Source organism: Crocuta crocuta, unplaced genomic scaffold (assembly GCF_008692635.1).
Source record: "Crocuta crocuta isolate KB4526 unplaced genomic scaffold, BGI_CrCroc_1.0 scaffold48, whole genome shotgun sequence".
Classification (NCBI taxonomy): domain Eukaryota; kingdom Metazoa; phylum Chordata; class Mammalia; order Carnivora; family Hyaenidae; genus Crocuta; species Crocuta crocuta.
Window position 1 is genome coordinate 15026197 of NW_027533089.1, and position 23424 is coordinate 15049620.

The 23424-nt window shown below is 36.6% G+C and overlaps 1 protein-coding gene across 2 annotated transcripts in view; it reads right to left on the reverse strand.

The window, feature by feature from the left end:
• HS2ST1 (heparan sulfate 2-O-sulfotransferase 1) overlaps positions 1 to 23289 on the reverse strand; it is a 160816-nt gene extending 137527 nt beyond the window's left edge. For both annotated transcript variants that reach the window (XM_077746106.1, XM_077746105.1), the window contains exon 1: positions 23079 to 23289. In XM_077746106.1, coding sequence (XP_077602232.1) covers positions 23079 to 23202 — 124 coding nt within the window. In that variant the 5' untranslated portion in view covers positions 23203 to 23289. The remainder of the gene's footprint in view (positions 1 to 23078) is intronic.
• Between the last annotated feature and the right edge of the window lie 135 nt (positions 23290 to 23424).

The following is a 23424-nucleotide window of genomic DNA, read 5'->3' on the forward strand; positions in this document are numbered from 1 at the left end:
TAGCCTTGAAAGATGGAGATGATGTTTCCTTCTGGAGCAAACATTTGTGCTCCCTATACTCAGGGCTGTGCTGTAGGAACACACTCACTGGGTGTGCCGCTGTTATCCAGCCCACTTCCTGTCACCCTATGTAGGCGGCGCTCAGGAAGCTGGTACAAAATGCTGATACTCATGTCTTCTTACCAGCATCCATGACACTTGGACACTCTAATTTGGTTTATTTTGGTTTAAAATAAAATCTCAGACTTTATATAATCATGTTGAGGAATCAAAGGCCTCACAAATCTTTTTTTTTTTTTTTTTTTTTACTTACTTTTTCAGAACATATATGGATGTCTTTTGTGAACACTGGAAAGGATAACTTTATGGTATCCATCTGCAATGCTGTCATTAGGTTATTTAGCTGCCTGTTTTCAGACACATTTTTTTCAAAACACAAGAATATTCTGCACATATTACAGACTTGGGGCCTACGCTTACTGGTCAAAGATGCGCTTAACATGATGGGTTCTTTAGCGAAGTGGTTTTCAAAGAGGGAAAAGTGTATCTATTTTGTGAAGAATTCCCAGAATATTCTAACATACAACCACATATATCTCAACCAGCTAAGACCATTGCTTTAGGAGCCCAGCCATGGGGCACTGGGTGGCTCAGTCGGTTAAGGGTCTGACTTCGGCTCAGGTCATGATCTCACAGTTGGTGGGTTCGAGCCCCGTGTCGGGCTCTGTGCTGATGGCTAGCTCAGAGCCTGGAGCCTGATTCGGATTCTGTGTCTCCCTCTCTCTCTGACCCTCCCCAGCTTGCTCTCTCTCTCTCTCAGAAATAAATTAAAAAACATTAAAAAAAAAAAAAAGAGTCCAGCCTCATAACCAGTAAGAGACTCTGACGGTTATGGCAGTGGTCTACATACATAAGAGGGTAGCTGCACTGGAGTAATGCAATTTGGTAAAAAACAGTTTTAGCTCTAACAGCCTTTAGTAGGTAAGTAACTACAGCCACATCATCTAATTCCTTGCTTCATTTACCTTACGTTTACAAGAAGAATTTAGGGGACAATTACGAAGATCCCTTCAACTCCAAAGTTAATTCTCATGCTATCAGTTACTAAAATTGTTATGGTTTAAAGGAAAACATTCATCTGGTACACCAATAAAAATACTTTTGTTTGGCATTCCTTTAAAATAGAATTATCACTTCTGGGTTAGAAAAAATTAAAACACACACATATGAATCAGCTTCTAAAATCAAGGTGCCAAAAGGTACATAGCCACATTATTAGTAAAACCAGATGCTTTCTGGCCCAGACCTACACTGTCAAATACTTAGGGCCTAGAGTGATGAGCATCGCCATGAACATAGAGTTTGGGGCATTTGTCCCAGAGGTTTTCTATTATTTTAAAGACTTGGATATCAAGAAGTTATTTTGTGGGGCGCCTGGGTGGCTTAGTCGGTTGAGTGTCCGACTTTCGCTTAGGTCATGATCTCGCGGTTTGCGGGTTCGAGCCCCGCGTCGGGCTCTGTGCTGACTGCCAGCTCAGAGCCTGGAGCCTGTTTCAGAGTCTGTGACTCCCTCTCTCTCTGACCCTCCCCTGCTCACGCTGTCTCTTTCTCTCTCTCCTAGAAATAAATAAAACATTAAAAAAAAAAAAAAAGAAGTTATTTTGTTATCCAAAATAAACACAGTCTTCTCTTTGGGGCCATTGGTTCATGACCCTGTACAAGCAGACTTATATTTAAAGCTCTTCTGAAGCTTGGTGCATTAAAAACCATGGCTCTTCACTCAGTCCAATTTAACAGTAACTGCCTAGTCTATGAGAACAAAGTTCAAGATCACTGCAGATTTCTTACATAAAATTGACAGGTCACTATAAAGCAATTTTAATTAGCTAGAAAGGCCTATGATGGCAACATATCTTAAGAGAGATGTGGATTCAAATCTAACTTATTAGCTCTTTGAGTCTTATCAACCTATTTACCCTAAGCCCCAGTTTCTTCAGAGGATATTATCTTCCACATAGGACAGTTATAAGATTAAGTGAGATTATTTCATAACGGGCTTAACACAGACTTGGATACATAGTAGGTAGTCAATAAGTGATAAGTAATACTACTAAATGACCTGAAACTCACAAAATTCTACAGTCTTTTCCTTATCTTCCCAATGGTATCCCCTCCTATATCCTAACAATACTGTACATTTTTACTATACCATATCACATCTCATATGTTGAATATACTGTATGTGCCTCTGCTTTCATACCTTTGATCATGCCATTACTCTGCCTGAATTTTCCCTGTCAAATTCCTATCCATTCTTAAAATCCTTGATCAAATTCCATTCTCCTTCAAAGGAACTTCAAATACCTACTCCTCTCAGAAAGTCAGTCAGAATGCTGGCGCTTGCAGCTGGTGCTCAAAGGGAAACAAATTAATAATCCCCAAGAAAATTGAGAAGGCTATAAGAGATAACAGGTGCTGGCTTTGTAGAAGGAAGAAACTAGCAGTCTGAACATTAGAAATAAGCTAAAAGAATGGATCATTTTGAAGCTAAACTTGTAACAGAAGTGGGGCAAAGATGGCAGAATACCCAGTATCCACAGCAGTTGCTTCATGACGATCTGACTTAATGAACTTAAGGGAAAAAAGCTTGGGAAATTAAAAATACTATTTTTCACACTTCTTTGCAGATTCAGGAAACAGGTTAACTATGTTAGAGAAAAAGGACCACCAAGACTTTATAGCCTTCAAGCAAATGTGCTTTTCACCATTAAAAAATAGTAATAATAATTTTAAAAAATTTTTAAAACACTTAAATATCAGGGCGCCTGGGTGGCTTAATCGGTTAAGCATCCGACTTTTGCTTAGGTCATGATCTCGCGGTTCGTGGGTTCGAGCCCCGCGGCAGGCTCTGGGCTGACTGCCACCTCAGAGCCTTGAGCCTGTTTCAGTCTGTGACTCCCTCTCTCTCTGACCCTCCCCTGCTCACGCTGTCTCTCTCTCTCTCTCTCCTAGAAATAAATAAAACATTTAGAAAAAAAAAAATAAAACAGTTAAATATCAAGATACCATTTAGAAATGTATGTCAACTTTTACTAATGCTTCATTTCTTTATTTTTCTAATGTTTATTTTTGAGTGAGAGACAGAGAGCCTGCGAGCGGAGAGGAACAGAGAGAGAAGGCGGTACAGAATCTGTAGCAGGCTCCAAGCTCTGAACTGTCAGCATAGAGCCCAACATGGGGCTCAAACTCTTGAACTGCGAGATCATGACCTGAGCTGAAGTTGGCCACTTAACCAAATGAGCCACAGAGGCACCCCTAATGCTTCATTTTTTTAAATCATGAAGTCAAAAATTTTGATGTCAGTCTGGCACTTAATATTTTCTAATTTATATACTCAAATTTAACCTCCCACTCTACCTCAAAAGTCAAATCCTCAAAAGCTACCTGTCCTCAAAACTTTGTTTAGGCTTCCTATCCACTTTCACAGAAATCTTCCCTTATCAAATAAATTCTTTCATAATTCTTTAGTATTTTCATAAGACCAAACCAATAGTCTCTTTTCACAATGTATGATCCCCAAAAGAAATGAACAACACACTATAAATCTTTCAAAGTGACTTCTGAGATCCCTTGAGAGAAGACTTCAGAAATAAAAATTCTTAATTAAAACTTTTTCCTTGGGGACCAGATCCTCCCACTTGCCCAGATGTTGGTCAATACAATATTAAATTTACTCTTCTCTCTTCAAAAAAATTCAGTTTTTTCTACAAAAATAATTAAACACAAAGATCAGTATCAGACATTTAAACTTTATTAAGATTCAATGATTCATATGTAATATTAATACTAAGACTTCACACTAAGTACAAAGTTCTAAATGTCTTATTCTCAATTTTTAGAATCCTTTTAGAGGAATCTGATCTAAAATCAGTACTTTTTGTTCAAAATTTATTATTAATATTCCTTCAACAAAGCCTTTGATATGACATTCTAACATTTAATTTTAGATTATAAACGTCACGTAGTATTTTAAAGTTGGAAGAAGCCTCAAAAATCTCATGCTTGTTATGAAATGAAAAGCATATAATAAGCCTAAAAGAGAAAGAATAGAATCCAGGAAGTTTGGTGGTTGACTATACATTAAGGAAAAGAGAATCAAGAATCACTCCTAGTTTTCAAGCCTAAGAGATACTAGGAAATATTAAGGAATCACTAACCAAAGTAGAGTTCTAAGGGGAAACTAATTCAGGGGAGCAGGAAGAATGGAAGAAAAGTTGTTTTGTTGTCATTTTACATAAACAGAGTGTGACGCTAACCTCACCTTATTAATGAAGAGAAGTGTATTTCTTCTTAGAGAGATAGACAGAGAGATGGATTGGGGGGTGGAGGAAACAGTGGGTAGAGGAGAAGAGGCTATTCATTGCCGCAGCTTAAAGCAGGAAATCTATCTCTAACCCATACATGGATCCTTTCTCATTTCCCACAAACAACTAAATGAGAGCTACAAAGAAAGTCTTCCAAAAAGTTTATTTTCTTAGAAATAATAAAAAATGTTTCCATTATTCTGAAATAATTCTACTTACATTTTTGAACTCTAAAAAGGTTTATAATCTTTGTTTTACCGTCTTCTGCATTACTTCAGCCTTTTTCATGTGAACCAAATAGAATAACATAACCAGATAATCTAATCAACAAAGACCTATTTCAGATGTGCATTGTAAATTACAACCTAAATGAATTCTATTCATTATCTAAAATTTAAAGGGATTGATCTCTTATTTGACAGAGATAAAAGACTTGGCTGGTTACGGTGATGCTGGCGCTGTTAACTGTGCCTACCAACAACCTAGTCCCATAAACACTGAATTCTGTTCATCCAACGCTTCCTTGTCAACAAGCCATAATCACATTTGGACACACATTACTAGATTTTAACAAAGTAGAATTAATCTTCTGTGTCCTCTTATAGGCTATGTTCACAAGCTTTTTTACAAGTTTTTAATAGGAAAGTCTTTAAGCAACCAGCACAGAACATTCAGATTCAGAAGGATGAAGAAAATCTAGTAGTAGAATTGGTTTTATCACTATAAATAACCTCTAAGTGGGTATCAAGTTTCTGCTCATAAACATTTCTCTTGCCCACTCTGAAAAACAGTAAACAGTATGGAGTTTCCTCAGAAAATGACAGAACTACCTTACGACCCAGCAATTGCACTACTAGGAATTTATCCAAGGGATACAGGTGTGCTGTTTCAAAGGAACACATGCACCCCAATGTTTATAGCAACACTATCAACAATAGCCAAAGTATGGAAAGAGCCCAAAGGTCCATCAATGGATGAATGGATAAGAAGATGTGGTTTGGGGGCGCCTGGGTGGCTCAGTGGATTAAGTGTCCGACTTCAGCTCAGGTCATGATCTCAAGGTTCGTGGGTTCAAGCCCCGCGTCGGTCTCTGTGCTGACAGCTAGCTCAGAGCCTGGAGCCTACTTCAGATTCTGTGTCTCCTTCTTTCTCTGTTTCTCCCCCACTTGGACTCTGTCTCTCTCTCTTTCAAAAATAAATAAATATTTAAAAATATATATTGAAAGAGAACAAACTGAGGGTTTGTGAGAGGGGAGATGTGCTAAATGGTTAAGGGGCATTAAGGAATCTACTCCTGAAATCATTCTTATACTATATGCTAACATTCTTATACTATATGCTAACTTGGATGTAAATTTAAAAATAAATAAAAATCTAAAAAAAAATAAACATTTCCCTCCCAAATTTCATTCATTTTGATTTACTTAAGAGATTGATCTGGCTTATGAAAAAATTTCTGAAAAAAATAAACTTCACACAGTGGTTACCCATGCAGCAAAAAAAAGGGAAATGGGCTCAGTTAGAAGTACCAGAGGCTTTGACATACCTGTAAGGCTTTATTATAAATGTGGAAATACAAAAACAATAAAGCCAAGTGGTAGGTATACAGGCTATATGGTAAATATATGGTTGGGGGGAAATTTTATGAATTGTTTTCTCTGTCTCTCAACCCATCATTCCTACACTCCTGCCCCCCCTCCGATAAAAACCTCTATGGCTAAGAGAAATTTTGGTTAAAAAGAGAGAAGAAATGCAGGGAATATTATACATTTCATAGGCCAGACAGTTCATATAACCAAGAGGAGCAGTGTCACTCACGGCACAACAGACGGAGTAGGAAAGACTCCAGAAAAGGGGAAGCACCCAATGAGCTATGATGGAATTCAGCCAAGAACCAATCAGCCTGGATCAATAACTGCCCATGCAGATACTTCTAAAATTACCCTTACTATCATCTTTTTCCAGTTCTTCAGCAGATTACAGATGCTTCGGTCACATACCTTTGACCAGTGTGTGAACAGCTTATCTACATTCCAATGTGTTTTTAATAGTCATTATTTTCCAAAGTCATATGAGAATGTTGGTTTAGTAAATTTTCCCAGACTCAAATATGCTGAAATAAGAAGATAGTCACCAGTCCCCAAGTAACATCAGCTGCTCTGAATAGAATAGTATGTAGTTTAGATCTAATTGGCTTTCCTATCATAGCCTATCAAATTTGGAAACCTACATGAAGTCACCTAAAGAAGCTCTTAAACATGCAGCTTTAGTAAATAGTAATTAAGTATTATTAGACTGATGAATCCATTTTAATAACGTTTGCACATTACAACTTCAAAAATCTCTGTTCCAGGGGCGATTGGGTGGCTCAGTCGGTTAAGCATCCGGCTTCGGCTCAGGTCATGATCTCACGGTTTGCAGGTTCGAGCCCCGCGGCGGGCTCTGTGCTGACAGCTCAGAGCCTGGAGCCTGTTTCGGATTCTGTATCTCCCTCTCTCTCTGACCCTCCCCTGTTCACGCTCTCTCTCTCTCTCTCTCTCTCTCTCAGGAATAAATAAAACACAAAAACTTTTTTAAAAAAAATCTCTGTTCCAATTTTGAAAATGAGAGAAAAAGGACTAACATGATAGATTTACAAAACACCTTGTAAAAGCATATAGTGGATAGCAAATGTACTAACAGGGGCTTTTTTCCTCCCCTGAATTACAGAGTTATGAAACAGCCACCCCCCTCCAAAAAAAGAAAAAAAAACAGTATTTTTCTACTTAAGTTTTTATTATATTTTGAAGGCAATTTAACTGTTAAGCCTTTTAATCTTTTGGCCAAAACTGGTAAACTTGCAGATTCAGGTAGCATCAACAATACTCATTTTAAGGTGACCAGGATAAACTCAAAAATATAATTTAAAGTATTCTTATAGTCTTGTAACAATGACAAGAATTTTTAGGAGCTAATTTTAAAAAACATTAGCACGTGTTCAAAACAAGTAGCTTCAGGGGCGCCTGGGTGGCTTAGTCGGTTAAGTGTCCGACTTTCGCTTAGGTCATGATCTCACGGTTCGTGGGTTCGAGCCCCGCGGCGGGCTCTGTGCTGACTGCCAGCTCAGAGCCTGGAGCCTGTTTCAGTCTGTGACTCCCTCTCTCTCTGACCCTCCCCTGCTCACGCTGTCTCTCTCTCTCTCTCTCTCCTAGAAATAAAACATTAAAAACAAAAACAAAAAAAAACAAAAAAAAACAAGTAGCTTCAGTCCAGTCTCTAGAACTTTCAAGCTCTAAGCTTTCAATCTTAGCTGCTCAGGAAATCACCCAGAGAACTGAAGCCCAGGCCATACCCCAAATGAATCAAATCAATCTTGAGAAGGTGAGACCCAGCCAGTACCATTTTAAAAACCTTTAAGGTGACTCTAACAAGTTACTAACATTGAGAACCACCAAAGATTCTAACAGTATAAAACTTGATTCACTATTCCACAAACAGAAAATGAAAACGCATATATGATATGGAGCAAAAAAAACAAGTAGTCTTTTTTTGTGGTACAATATACAGTAACTTTTTCCTAAGTGATCCTGACATACTTCGGCTCAAGTTAATTTTTCCATCACAAGAACAAAGTCAGCAAATTGGTCAGCTAACAGATAACCCACAGATCTGGGAGAAATTACATAGAGCTGCAACTGATCTGTACCCAGAAATAAGTGGTGAGATGAAACATTTATTTTTCCTAAGGACTTAGATTTAACTCTTGTTCTTAAACAAAATAAAAGCCCTATCAATGAGAAAACACCTAGTCTGAAAGCAAATCTCAAGAAGGCCTCCTATACCTTTTATATGGCAAGAAATTTATATTGAACTCATTTGCATAAACACTTCACAACTTAAAAAAAAAACTTAAAAAGTTTACATATGCTCAAGGATTAATTAGTATTCAGAAGTAGACCATACAGAAACTCAAATCCAAACTCTCCCTTAAAGATTCTTCTACCAGTTCAATTACTTTTTGTTTTCCAAAACAGCCTTTATCATAATAGTAGTTTGCATATATACTGTTTTGACATTTCTTAGGCTCTCTAAGAATCAATCAATCCATCCAACACCTCTCTGAGGTGGATACTAATCAGTGAGCCACATTATTCTCAACTCTTTATTTCTGAGGCTGAGAAAACTTACTCATAAGCAGTTACTGATTGGAGCCAAGGTGAATAATACAAAAGAAATACCTGAACACTTGCCAACATTCACTGTTTTTTGTTTTTGCTTTTCTACTAATCCGCGCCACCTCAGCCAATAAAAGGAAGTTATAATGTGAACATTTATCCCACTGTTTTTCATAACTGGGCTATCACAAAAGCTACATAGGGAGTCCTTGCCTTCCAAAAAAAAACAAAAAAAAACCCTGTCAAAAGAGAGTGAGTATAAAGAACTCAACTGGGAAAAGAATGAAAAAGCTTACCAGGAATGGATGGGAGGAATTATTCACAGCAACTTAATTGAAAGTGATTGATATTTTAAGTATTGCGAAAGAAGATTCTCATTTAAAAAATTAAGCAACCGTGCTAGAAAATATCCCTCTGGTCATACAGAAAAGTCTATGTATGTTTTAATTTCAAAATTTCAAGCATCAGAACAAGGCTCAGATATAAAAGATATTTTTAGAATTACCATACCTGAGAATTTAATATCTATAATTAATATACTGGGGCTTCAGCGGAAAAAGTGAACACTATGAGGGAACAGGTAGGTAATGTAAGCAGAGCTATAGAAACCCTAAGAAGGAACCAAAGGAAAACAACAAAGATCAATTACCAATTAATACTGTAACAGAAATAAACGCCTTTGATGGCTTCATCAGTAGACAGGACACAGCCAGGAAAGGAATCAGTGATCTTGAAGATATGTTAATATAAATTCCCAAACTGAAAAACTAAGAGGAAAAAAAAAACAACAAACAAACAAACAAAAACCCAGGGTATCCAAGAACTGTGGGGTGATTACAAAACGTGTAACATACGCATAGTGCATAATATCAGAAGAGGAAAACAAAACCACAGAAGAAATTTGAATAATGGCTGAAAAATTTCCAAAACAGGTAACAGTTACCAAATTACAGATTCATAAAGCTCAGATACCACGAAAGAGAATAGTGAAAATATCTACACTTAGTAATATCACTATCAAACTACAGAAAAGCAAAGACAGAAAAAATCTTGAAGGAAATCAGAGGAAACAACACCTTACCTGAAAGGAACAATGTCAGGAATTACATCGGAATTCTCTCCAAAAACCATGCAAGCAAGAAGTGACTGAAGTAAAATATTTTAAAGTGTTGAAAGAAAAAAAAAAAAAGCCACCAATGTAGAATTCTGCATCCCAGCAAAATGATCCTTCAAAGGTGAAGGACAAATCAAGATTTGCCCAGAGAAACAAAAATTAAGGGAATTTTTTACCAGCAGACCTGACTGCAAGAAAGGTTAAAACTTCTTCAGAGATTAAAAAGATAGGTATTAGCACAAGATTTATATAAAGAATGAAAACTCTTACAGAAAGAATAAAGGAAAATAAAAATAATACTATTAAGCACATACACACTTAGAATTATATACATACATACATCACTTCTTTACTTAAGATGTATATAACCAAAGGCAAAAATCCTAAAAGATGGGTAATTTTAACTATTTCAGAATCACAATCTATGGCATACATACAAATACCATGAACCAAACTGAAAAGCCAATCACTACCTAAGGAAAGTTGTTAATAGTCTTAGTACCTTTATTTTAATACCTTAAAAAAACAACATTTATAGTGTGGGGAGGAAGAAAGTAAAAGATGGACTTCTCTAGTCAATTTGGGAGATGTTATATAGGCTCCTTCCCATTTAGAGCCAGTCGTCATCTGCAGATGCAGATGCAGTTTTTGCTGCTCTGTGCTGTAGACTTAAAGGAATGCGTGCATACTGGCCCTTGTCAAGAAGACTGCAGTTGTCTACAGCAGTAAATGGTTGGATAAATCTTAATCAGAAATGAAGTACCGGAAGGCCATTATGGTGACGGATCTTAGCCAAACCTTCCAGTCCAGCTTTATCCAACCGAAATTCTGATCTCCACCTGCAAATTTCTGATCTCCATCTGATTTCCTTAGGTATTTTTTCAATCAGTACAGAATTCAATGAGGCAGAAGGGGGGTATATTGTCTGCTCCCCAGACCCAAGCAGTTATCTCCAACAACAACCATGTTTTTTAACTTCATCTAAATGTTTCACAAACCAAATATTCACAACTAAAATGGCAAGGGTGGAGATATAGAGAAAGAAATATACAGATGAAAAGAGATAAAATTTGTTTTAAAGGGAAAACAAAGGAATAGTTCTTTAGTAGATCAGAGAGCACTTTCCCTCTTGGACTTTGAGTACCATGAGGCATCAGAAGGATGGACTCACATGTAGATTTACACTATAAAGCTAATAAAGTTTAAACTTTCAGTTCATACACTTCACAAGGGCCCCATCCAAAAGTCATAGGCATGAATTTATATTCATAATTTTGTACTTTTTTTTCTTAAAAAGGACCCTAGAAATTATAAAAGTTAGAAGCCTCACAAAACCTGAATCCACTCTGGATGAAACCCACGAGGGAAAGCAGAATAAAGTCAAATGAATTCTAGATTGGAACTTTAAATTTTAATACAACTAAGAAGGTTCTGAAACTCATATCTTATTATAAATATTCTAGAATTGGAGCGCTTAGGTGGCTCAGTCAGTTAAGTGTCCAACTCTTGGTTTCGCCTCAGGTCATGATCTCACGGTTTTCATGGTTTTCAGGAGTATGAGCCCTGCCTCAGGCTCCATGATGACAGAGCTTGCTTAGGATTCTCTTTCTCTCCCTCTGCTCCTCCCATACTCATGCTGTCTCTCTCTCAGAAATAAAATAATAAACCTCAAAAAAAATAAAATAAAAAATAAAAATAAATATTCTAGAATATTACAGCTAAATGAAACAAAATCAGTACAAGTGGTTACTTCATAGTTTACCATAAGGAAAGGCTAAAACCTTTCTAAAAGTCTCCTATTTCCCCTCCTCAAAAAGGGAGCTTATCATTACACTGTTATGTTGGCTATTATGATAGCACCTAGGAAAATGTTTACGATCTGATGTTAAATGAAAAGATAAAATATTACAATAACTTTTATCAAGAAACCTACATGGGGCGCCTCGGTGGCTCAGGTCATGATCTCACAGTTTATGGGTTTGAGCTCCGAGTCGGGCTCTGTGTTGACAGCTAGCTCAGAGCCTGGAGCCTGTTTCAAATTCTATGTCTCCCTCTCTCTCTGACCCTCCCCTTTTCACGCTGTCTCTCTCTCTCAGAAATAAATAAAACGTTAAAAAAATTTTTTTTAAAGAAACCTACATTAAAGAAACTTGCAAAGAATAATGGACTTGTTAGGATGTGAAACAAGGATTACCTTTTATTTCCTCTTTATCCAAATAATCTATAATTACTTGGATAATTTAAAAAAATTTTTAAATTTTATTTGTAAGTAATCTCTACACCCACTTTGAGGCTTGAACTCAACTCCAACCTCAAGATGACTACTTTGACAAATAGTATTATTTTGTGTCTTATTATTTTATAGGCATACCATAACTGCATTACTTCCTTCAGAACTATGCTCAGAAGCTTTTAAGGAAGACAGGTACCCATTCTGATTTAATCTAGATTACTGTACTTTTCCTGCCTTCTTTGGGCTCCTCCCTTGAAAAGAGCTCCCACTTACTATGACTGACAGTGCTTGTGCTTTTAGCAACTACCTTACCTACCTCCTACCTTTAATGCTGTTCTAATATAGAAAGATGACTATTACTATTAGGCATTACTATTTATTAAACTAGCAATCTTACTTTTATAAAACTTAAGTTACTATATTTGATCATGAACCTAGCCTAAAACAAAATGTTATATGACTTCTGTGCATCATTGTATTTATTCAGAAAAATTTCATCCCCATCCAAGATAATTAGGTTGCTCCTACTTGGACTATAAATCAGTATATTACATCAATTATGTAAAACTATATGTACTATAACATGAATAACCAGATGAATGGTAAAAAAAAAATTTTTTTTTAAATGCAACAGTTCTCCTTAAAACTATCTTTCATTTAAGTACTGGCAATTTCTTTTTAGCCTTTAATGTTAATCTAACAGTGCTTATTTTAGATCATATTTGAAAACTATAGCTTAGAAAGGCCAACTGAATCCATATTTTTCTTAACCATAATGGCTACATGAGTAAGTTACAAACTATTTTATCAGATTCTCTTAAGTTAAAAACCAAATAAAAATATCTACATACCATAATTTTTTTCCTAAATAATCAACAACATGGTCTTAAATTCTGTCAAAATGCAGTTAAATAATCAATACATACAGTTCTACCTTAATGCATTTTACAGTGAAAACTACCTTAAATCATAAAGCATTATCACAAAGCATTTAGGCTATAATATTATAACCTCATGATTAGATACCCAATTGTCCCAAACTATCTCTGTCATTACTAAATTAATAAGATTTTTTATTGTGTAATCAAATTCAAGTATGAAATGTTTCCCTGACTCCATAAATCAAAGGCAGCAAATATGCTATCACTCCAAAATTTATCTCAGAGGCTTCTGAAGCATTTTATTTAATTGTAGTTGAAGGTTGAAAAGCCTCTGATGCTAAGAGTCAAGAATTCTGTTCTTTGGGATTCTCATAATCCCAGAATTAAATCTATAAATACAATCAAATAAAAAATAAGAAAAAGTTGAAATTCTTTAAAGGATACAGAACACACATTTTCCCCTGTATTTGAGAATATGACAATGAATCACTGTGGAAAATTGACAGTAAAGGAACTATCACATAAAATGTTTTCCATAGTGGAGAAATAGACCTAGATTCTTTCTTCCTCTACTAATTTGACTATCAATTCTTTAAAAAAAATTATTTAGAAACTAAGAAATTATTTTACACACACACACACACACACACACACACACACCAAATTCCCCTGTCACAATTCAAATTTAATGTACATTTTATAAAAATCTATCTTTAAACTGCCAAGTTAGCAAAAATTAGGAGGAAAGAGTGAAGAAACTTTAGTCATGTTAAAAAGCCAGGGGGTTTCTATAATTTTTTTGAAAGTAAATAGATGTCTATTTTTAGGAACAATAATATGAACTGCCAGTGATTTTACTCCTTCCTAAGAGAGGAAAGAAATAGTTAATGTGAATGTCAAAACTTTAACTCCTGTAACATCACCATTTGATTTATACATCAGACAAATGTAATCCTATGAGGCAGAGCACTGGGCAAAGCCTACAGCAGCAAAAAAAAAAAAAAAAAAAAAAGTAAACTCTGAATTACATTAAACAAAAAGACAATAGCAACAAAGAGAAAGTAAATGTATCACTATTAATAACAATTTATAATTGTAGTTTTTATAGTTTACAAACATTTTCACATTCATTATATCATTTGAAGATCATTTTATCTTCCCACTCACTGAGAACAGTAGAAGTAAGCACCATTTCTATGAAATGAAGTTATACATATAAAACACTTGAAATATCCCTAGTTTACAATAAGTATTCAATAAATGTTAGTTATTATTATTATTGTCTGTTACAGATGAAGGTTTGGAGGTCATGATGGCTTGCCATTGGAGGGAAAAGCAGGAAACCATTGAAGAAACATGGGCACCAACGGTAAAGAAGGAAGAGATTCAAATCAAGTAAAAAATAAAAAAAGACCAAAACAGTGGTGCCTGGGTGGCTCAGTTGGTTAAGCATCTGACTCCTAGTTTTGGCTCAGGTCATGATCTCAGGGTTCCTGAGTTTGAGATCTGTGTAGGGCACTGTGCTGAAGGTGTGGAGCCTGCTTGGAATTTTCTCTCTCTCTCTCTCTCTCTCTGTCTCTCTCTCTGTCTCTCTGCCCCTACCCTGCCCATGCTTTTTCTCAACATAAATAAATAAATAAATAAACTTTTTAAAAAATAGCAAAGGGAAGTCAGAGTGGTCATGAGGAAGATTAGATGGTAGCTGGGGCACCTGCGTGGCTCAGTCCGTTAAGTGTCTGACTTCGGCTCAGATCATGATCTCACAGTCCGTTGGTTCAAGCCCCGCATCAGGCTCTGTGCTGACAGCTCAGAGCCTGGAGCCTGCTTCGGATTCTGTGTCTCCCTCTCTCTGCCTCTCCCCCACTCGCTCTCTGTCTCTGTCTCTCAAAATAAAATAAAGACATAAGAAAAATTAAAAAAAAAAAAGATTAGACGGTAGCTAGTCAGCTAGTCACAGGCTTAATTAGAGTTTCAACCTAGGACAAAACAAAAAGAGTGCTTTATGGCATCTCATCAGTCAGACACTCCTGGACAGGTTCATCTCAAATAAGAGACTATCATAACAATTCCCAGGTTCAGGATCAAAAAATCACACATACCCCTATTTTTCCTTGCTGAGAAATCTATCTTGAGACACTCAAATATCATTAGAAGTGTGTTTGGTTCTTTATTTTAATCTTCAAAATATAAAGGACAATGGTGAATGGTTTTTATTCTATCCTATTTAATAAGATGAAGAAGCTGTCCATTAAGATCATGTCAAGCCAGTTTTTCTAATCAGCTCTTCTATGGAGGAAACAACTGAGCTACGTTGGCCTTCTGCCAAAGGTGTATAGCACACAGGAAACATGCAACACTTTATTAGAGATGGGTATGTTTTGTTAAAAAGCAATACTATGGCGAAAAAAGATCCTAGCAATTAGAAGTAGCTTCCTAAAATTCAAATACAAAATAATCACAAACTTCTCAGTTATATTTGATCAATAATCTTCACGTCATTGAGGTGCCTGTGTGGCTCAGTCAGTCAAGCACCCAATTTCGGCTCAGGTCATGATCTCACAATTTGAGAGTTCAAGTCCCAGACTGGGCTCTCTACCTGCAGTAGAGAATCTGCCCCTCCCCTGCTTGTTCTCTCTGTCTGTCTGTCTCTCTCTCTCTTTCAAAAATAAAATAATTTTTTAAAACAAGAATCTTCATGTCAAAACCAACTGCTGAACTAGTTTTAGTATGACAGGGACAAAACTAAAACAACTCAGCCAAATGCAAAGCTGAAGGAGGATTTTATTTAATTCAACTCAATTTACTCAAAACTCCAACATCCTTCCCTATATTCAAAATATTCTATTTCTTATTATTGACTATGTAAGATACTGTCCTTTTGCATCACACCTTAGAAACTGAAAGAGGGGCACCTGGGTGACATAGCAGGTTAGGCATCCAACTCTTGGTTTCAACTCAAGTAATGATCTCACAATTCGTGGGATTGAGCCCCATGTCAGAAATAAACATTAAAAAAAAAAAAAAGGAAGAAGAAGAAGAAGAAATTGGAAGAAACAAAGATAGCCCTAATTAATCACTAAGATCACTAAGCTCTTTTCTGAAGAACAAAGATAGGGTAGAGTTTACAACTCTGTTTACTTAAGACTAAATAAGAATTCATTTTTTGCAGTAGGATTTTAGTTACTATGTTTACACTGTGCAGCCAGATTTTTTTAACTTCATATTTTTTAAAAGTTACTATTAAAATGTTTTATATACAGTAACAATGTTAACAAAAATAACACACATACTAAAACATGAAGAAAATTACAGCAAGGCCCATTTTAGTTAAAACCTAGTGAAAATCTTAAAAGTAGCCAAAAGGCAAAAAAGGACATTATGTACAGCTGAACACAAAGAATAATGATGGTGGCCTCATAAGAAACAACATAAACCAAAGACAATGGAACAACACCTGTAATGGACTGAAAGAACAAAAGTATGTGTCAACCTAGAATTGCTATCCCCATCAAAAATATCTAAGGCAATTAGGGACTTGTTCAGACATACAAAAGTGAAAAGATTCATCACCAGTAGACATTCAGTGTAATTAATTTTTTAAAAAAATCCTTCAGGATTAAGAAAAATAGTATCAAATGAAAACCTGCATCTACACAAAGGAATGAGGGGCACTGGGAATGGAAAATTAATGAGTAAATATAATTTAAAGGAATTTTTGATCTCTTTAAAAGATACCTGTTTAAAATAATATAACAATGTATTATAGAATTTATATGTAAAAGTAAAATATATAATAACAGTAGCAAAAAGCCAGGAGAGAGGAAATGGAAGTATAATGATTAAGGGTCTTACACACAACATAGTATATTATATACCATAAACCCTAAAGCAACCACTAAAAAAAAAAAAAAAGAAATCACAAGAAAGTGCACTGCTAGTAAGTCAACAAATGATGTAAAATGGAATAAACAAAATACTCAGTTAATCCTAAGGCAGAAAAAAAGGGAAACAGGGAACAGATGTAACAAATAAAAAACAAATAGTAATGCAGCAATTTAAACCCACCCATATCAATAATTACATTAGCTGTAAATGCTCTAAACACCACCATTTACAACAGGGATTATGAAATTGGATGAAAGTCCCAACTACATACTGCCTACAAGAAACTCACTTTAAATAAAAAGATACAAACAGGTTAATATCAAGAGTGGGAAAAGATCGACAATCCTGACATCAATCAACAGAAAACTGAAGTGGCTAATCAGACCAAATAGGTTTCAGAACAAAGAATATTACCGAGAATAAAAAGGGTCATCTCATCATGAAAAGGAGGTTAATTAGTCAAGAAGACATGACATTCTTACATGACATTCCTACACATTTACGTGCCCAATCACAGTACCTGAAAATACATGAAGCAAAAAGTAACAGGGCTTCAGGGGAAAATAGACAAATTCACAATTATTTTCAGAGACTTCAAAATCCCTCCTTCTATAACTGATGGAACAAGTACTCAGAAAGAAAATAAAGGATACAGAGGAACAACTTTACCAACCAACTTGACCTGACATTTACTGCATGCTCCACCCCTGTAACAGAATATACATTTTTCACGTTCACACAGAACACTTATGGAGACAGTTTATATTTATATATTGAGGCATAAAACAAATAAGTTTAAGGATTTATGCAAAGGGATTCAAAAAATTCAAATGTATGCTGCCTTCTTCCATAATACACAGTTGTAACTGGTAAGTAACTGTCAGCTAAAATCCCCATTTCCAACCTCCCCCCTTGCATATAGAGGTCTTCATCAATAAACTGAGGATAAAAGGGGCCAAAAAAAGCTCAGAAAGGGGACCTCCTCACCCCTTTCTTGCCCCTACCCACAGCTGACAGCAGAAAACTTCCAAAGCCTGGATGGTAGAATTATATGGCAGGAGGTACCCAAGACCCTGAATCAATCACCCATGTATATAGGAAAACCACCCACCAAAATGATCACCTAATATATGAATTGGGGGCAAAAAGTCATTTCCTGTGTTTAGCCAATAAAATTGTGGGCTTTGTTTTAAAAGGAGTAAGCATCACTCTACAGGAAGCTTCTAAAGAGCCTTATGCTGAGTGCCATGATTTGATTTACATTTTAAAAGGATCACTCTAGCTGTTATATTAAGAATAGTCTGTGGAAAGGCAAGTGTGGAAGCAGATAGACTAGTTAAGACATTGCAGTAATCCAGAGAAGAGAGGATAGTAGATATCCTGAACTAGGGTGATTAACAGTGCAAGTGCTGAAGGCATTAGTAGTTGTGTTCTAGAAATATTTGAAGGTAAAGTTAACAAGATTTTTCTGACAGATTAGATGCAGAGTGTGAGAAAAAGAAAAGGCAAGTAAAACCCTGGCAACTGTAAGGATACAGTGGCCATCAACTCAGATAGGGAAGGTAAAAGATAAAATAGATTTGGGATGAGGCAGTGGACAGAGATCTCAGAAGATCCATTTTGAACACACTGAGCTTGAGATGTCTACTAATTACTCAAAGACAAATTCAAGTGGGCAGCCAAATTACTACAAAATAAGCCTGAATTGCAAATATATATTCAGTTGGGTTAGAGGCATTAAGGGAGAAACTTGTTGGGATGAGCACTGGGTGTTATACATAAGGGATGAATCACTGGAATCTACTCNGTGCCTTCAAAAAAAAGGAATATATATTTGGAAGTTGTCAGCATATAAATCACTAACTAAGGAAGAGTTAATAAAGAAGAACTGAGCCCTGGGTTATTCTTTATGCTAAGAGGTTGAGGAGAAAGGGAGAATCCAACACAGAATTCGGAGAAGTGACCAATGAGGTGAGAAGAAAACCAAGATTATACTATCTTGGAAACCAAGTGAAGAAAATCTATCACAAAAGAGGAAGTGATCAATTGTGTCAAATTCTACTGATAGGTCAAATAAAATGAAGAACAAAAATTGACCATAAGATTTAGGGAAATTACTGGTGAGTTTGGCAATTGGAGTCAGTAAGACAAGTTTTTAGTTTTACTGCAAAGGGAAGCCAAAATATGGAACAGAGGTTGGTTGAGAAAAGGGGAGTCAAGAGAAAATATTGTTTTGGTGACCTAACAGGCAGTTAATCCATAGTTAACAGGCAGAAAAGCAAAAGTATATAAACAGTTACTAGTGGGTGGGTATAAAACTGTAAATAGTTAGGCCACAGTGAATCATGACTAGAAAGTCCAGATATGTATACGACTATCCCTCAAAAGTGGTCTTTCTGGAAACCAGTGTTGGAATATTCATTTTTATTACCATTCTGCTACGTGCCAAAAGCTATTACAAGTCTTAAGGGAATGGTAGACAGACATCCTGGGGTTACCTTAATTGAGACCAATTTTTCTAGTGACTACTCTATGGCACTAGTATCCTATCCAGGACTCATAAGTGAGGCACTAATTAGCAATTCTAAAATAACTTCATTCCAATTAACCCAAAGTCCTCTAAACAGTGACTACCGTGAGTTTGGCAAACAATTTCAGAAGGAGAGGAGTCTATCATTCCTGGGAACATCTTACAGATACCGTTGCACAGTTTCAGGCACTTTAAATACCACCAAATTCCAAAGAACAGTATCAAGTTTAGTCCCGGAATTACTTCATAAACTTAGGGGGATTTTAAGAACATAGAGAGTAACAGAATTTTCAACCAGTGAAGAGGACTACATAATCCATTCTGAGTCACTGTCTTCATTTTAAAGATTATATCCTAATGTATTCATAAATTCACATAGTGGTGTTAGAAGCATTCAAACAACAAACATTATTTTAAGTGCTTACACCCTATAGAGAATAAAATTATCAAGCATATAATTCTAATATTTATGTACAAAGGTTTCATTGCAATTCCATCAGTCAGCATTAGCTACGCAGGCCTCTGAAGACTTAGAAAAAGCTACTTTGTATAAGCAACAAATTGCAATGCTAACACCTAAGTAGTAAGCTAAGTAAGTTTTCACTGACTCCATGTCATCTTCCATTAGAAAAATTAAGTATACATTTTAATAAAATGACACACCCCAAAGAACTTTTCTCATAACTAATGTGTTTGTATCCTAAGTATTACGCACAAGCTGCATGTTATAATACGTTAATATTAAAAACAAAGAAATAAAAAACACACTTACAAACAAACCATCTACTCCATGTCAGTGATTCCCACTAATAAAAGGATCGCATATGCCTTTGCAAATCTGATAAATGCTATGCATATAATTTCAGGGAATTTATGGGTGCCTTGAAGCCTATATAGAGGTCCTTTGAGGTTTAAAGAATCTCTAATTAGTAGAAAACATGGAGTTCAAAATCAATCCAAAAACATGAAAAAAAATTAAGAGATGAAAAGAGGAACTATAATATGTGGAAAAAAAACTGTAACATACAGTGGGAAATGAATTATTTATTAATATTTGCCATAAGTGGCCATTCATTGAGAGAAATTACAATAAATCTCTACAAATATATGAATGCCTTAAAGAACTAAATATAAGGACTAAAAATTATAAAATACTATAACAAAATCTAGAGAACATACATAATCTTGGATGGGTCTTCAAGAAACAGAAGAAACCTAGTTGCCTAAATAGATTTGCCTGTGTAAATTTTATAACTTTTGCCTAAGCTAGCAGAAAGCTTTACACTTACAGAAAACCACCACAGGCTTTTCTTTTTTTTTCTACAACAGAAATAAACTATTGCAGTCATTTCATTGGGTAATACAATTATGTTCATTATATGGATATAAACAAGAAGCAGACATTACACTAAACCAATTTCTTTGTGTCAGAAATTAGATTTTCTCAGAATTATATTCATTCTTAGCAATAAATGCAATTAAACATTGATATTACCGTTTAAAAATTCTACTCAAACTGCTAAATCTTAGTGTAGTGTCAATATAAAGTCCCAAGCAGCCTGGTCTGATTAAAGAAGCACCCGATGTGGAATCACACTTCACTTGGGTTCCAATCCTGACTCTGCCACTAATGGCTACGTGCTCAAGTTATAACTTTGGAGTCTGTTCCCACATCTGTAAAAATAGTTGGTGTTCTTGGAAGATTACATACAAATATCACGTATGGAAGTGCCTAGTACGGAGTCTGATTATCAACTATGCCTTCTCTGCATTCCTTCCCTAAGATTACTAACTGGTAACATCTGTTTTAGTACTCCTTTTTATGAGACTTTTCTTTTTTAAAAAAATCAAGACTGACGATATTAGGTTATACATTTTATTTGCCATGTTGCTCCAGCTCCAGACCATTATTAGTTCCTCCAGGTGTTTTGTATTTGAGCTCCTTTTCTTAGTTTGAGTACTTGGTTTGATCCATATATACTCTTTCTGATGGAATTTAAAGGTTTCTTACCAAAAAATCATGAAAAAAAAACCACATTATTTTCTACCTGTGGCTTTCTACATGTTATGATAATCCTCTTTTTTAAATCATTTAGGTTGTGTCTATGGAACCCATTTTCAACTATTACGAGAAAATCTGAGGCAAAAATGGAACCTAAGAAAGTGAAGTTATCCTTACCACTGTAATGTGTCTAAGAAATCTAAATAGCAATATAACAAAGAATAAGTACATATCTGAATTTTAATATAACTTTCAAATTTCTCCAAGAGTCATTTTTTTTTTTTCAGTAAAGCTGGATCATTAAAGAGGCCAGAATGTGACCCCGAATGCTTAAGTGGATCCAAACCAAAAATAAAGGTGTATTGGCCAACCTTCAATATTTAAGGTGAACAATTTTTCCATCACACAAGATACATATAAATAAAATCATGGTAAATAAATTTGATCTCTCTTCAAAACTGTGTAGGCTAAGTTTTACCCTAGGGTTGAAGACTGGAATTAATCTTAGCACCTCATTCAACTTTAGTTGCACTTCAATTAGATTTATTTGATGCTCTTTGATAGACTCTTCAAAACGTTTTCAAGGCTTTTAGCAAAGTCTGCCAAAACTGCAAATAGGCAGCTATACTTGTAATAGTAGAATTATTTGCTAATACATTTTACCTTAATATTAATAATCACCCACAGCAGCATCTAGCTGTTACTCAGTCTAAATGATTTTGCTGCTGAAATTTTATTGCTTGCTTCTCAAAAACTATTTAAAACGACGCCGAGGTGAAAGTGTATGTATAAAAACACTTTACATTTCTTTTCCATACTCAAATTATAGCCTCTTGAGCTGATTTTTAAATGCCATGTACATTAATCGTATTGCAGACATCCTTCAACACTCCCTCTACATCCAAAATTCCTCCCAAATGCCAAAGTTCCTTACTAATCTGAAAGTACCTATTATTTGTGCATTTTTCTGGTCTTTCACAACTTCGTACTCTCACATTTTGGACTCTAGATCTCTCATTAATCACTCTTAACTCCTTAAGGTACTTAAGCATGTGGTTAATTTATTGTATAATCTTACTTTTCCTTCCACAAACTTCAATCTCACTCTAATTCTCCTTCAGTGTGCCCTCCTCTTCCAAATTCATTACATCAACATTGCCGGGAACGACGATCAACATTCCTATTCTTAAGCCCAAAATACTAACAAAATTTAGCTCCCCTAAAAGAAGGAAAAAAAGAGTTTAAATGCCTGGGTGCCTCCTCACAGTGCCTTACTGAAAAGCTTTTCATTTGCTTTCCTGTCCTACCTGGCAGCCTACTTCTCCCGTCAGTTGTGTGGTCCCTTGCTGCCCCCAGCACAAGAGTGCAACTCACTACAGTGTATTTCTTTTACTCACCATCATTCTCAGTATCTCCCTCCATTTCGAAGCATCTATCCCTTCGTGAACCTCCCCATCCCCAAAAGATCTATATCCAGGTGCCAACATCTCAAATTGGAACACCCCTGGACTGGCACTAGTGGCCCGGGCTTTCGGGAGACTCAAGAAACACGCAAGGCTGAGCGTTTCTGCCTCCTCCGGCAGTTCCCGCTCCCTACTGAGTTCCGTCTTCTTTAGCTGTCTCCCCCTTGGAATGCCTCCTCGGGTAACCCTTAGGAGGCACGGGAAAGCCCCCCACCCTAGCAGCCTCTGCCCCGTGACCTCGCGAGCCCAGCACACCACTCACGCTTAATTCACACCGTTCTTGGAGCTTGTGTTCTCGCTGCCCCCAGTCCCGGGTCCCTTCGCAAGCTCTTTCGGCTTCCTGCCCCCGAGCCAGATCGCAGGTTAGACGAAAGCCCACTTGCTCGGGTTGCAACGCCTCCCCGGCCCGGCCCCTTCATGACCAGTCAGCACCGAGTGGCTCTGCTCCTTACCCAGCTTCGATCGGGACTCCTCCAGTTTCTGGATTTGGTTCTCCAAGAAGAGCATCGCCACTGCGAAGGCCACCACCGCCAGCAGCTGCAACTTGGGCGGCATCATAATCCTAAGGAGCCCCATGAAACCCGCTGCTCGGGATCAAGACATACCGCGGGGGGCGGGGAACGGGGCCCCGGAGGCGAGCGAGACGCCGGGGGAAGCCCACCCAGCNAGAGAACCACCGCAGCGACCCCCCTTCTTGTCTCTCCAGTCCCCCGCCCCCAGGCGCCAGCACCAACGCCGCCGGTGATCGCTTCTCCGGGACCGACTCAGCGGCCGCCCCCTCCAAAAGCCCCCTCAGCA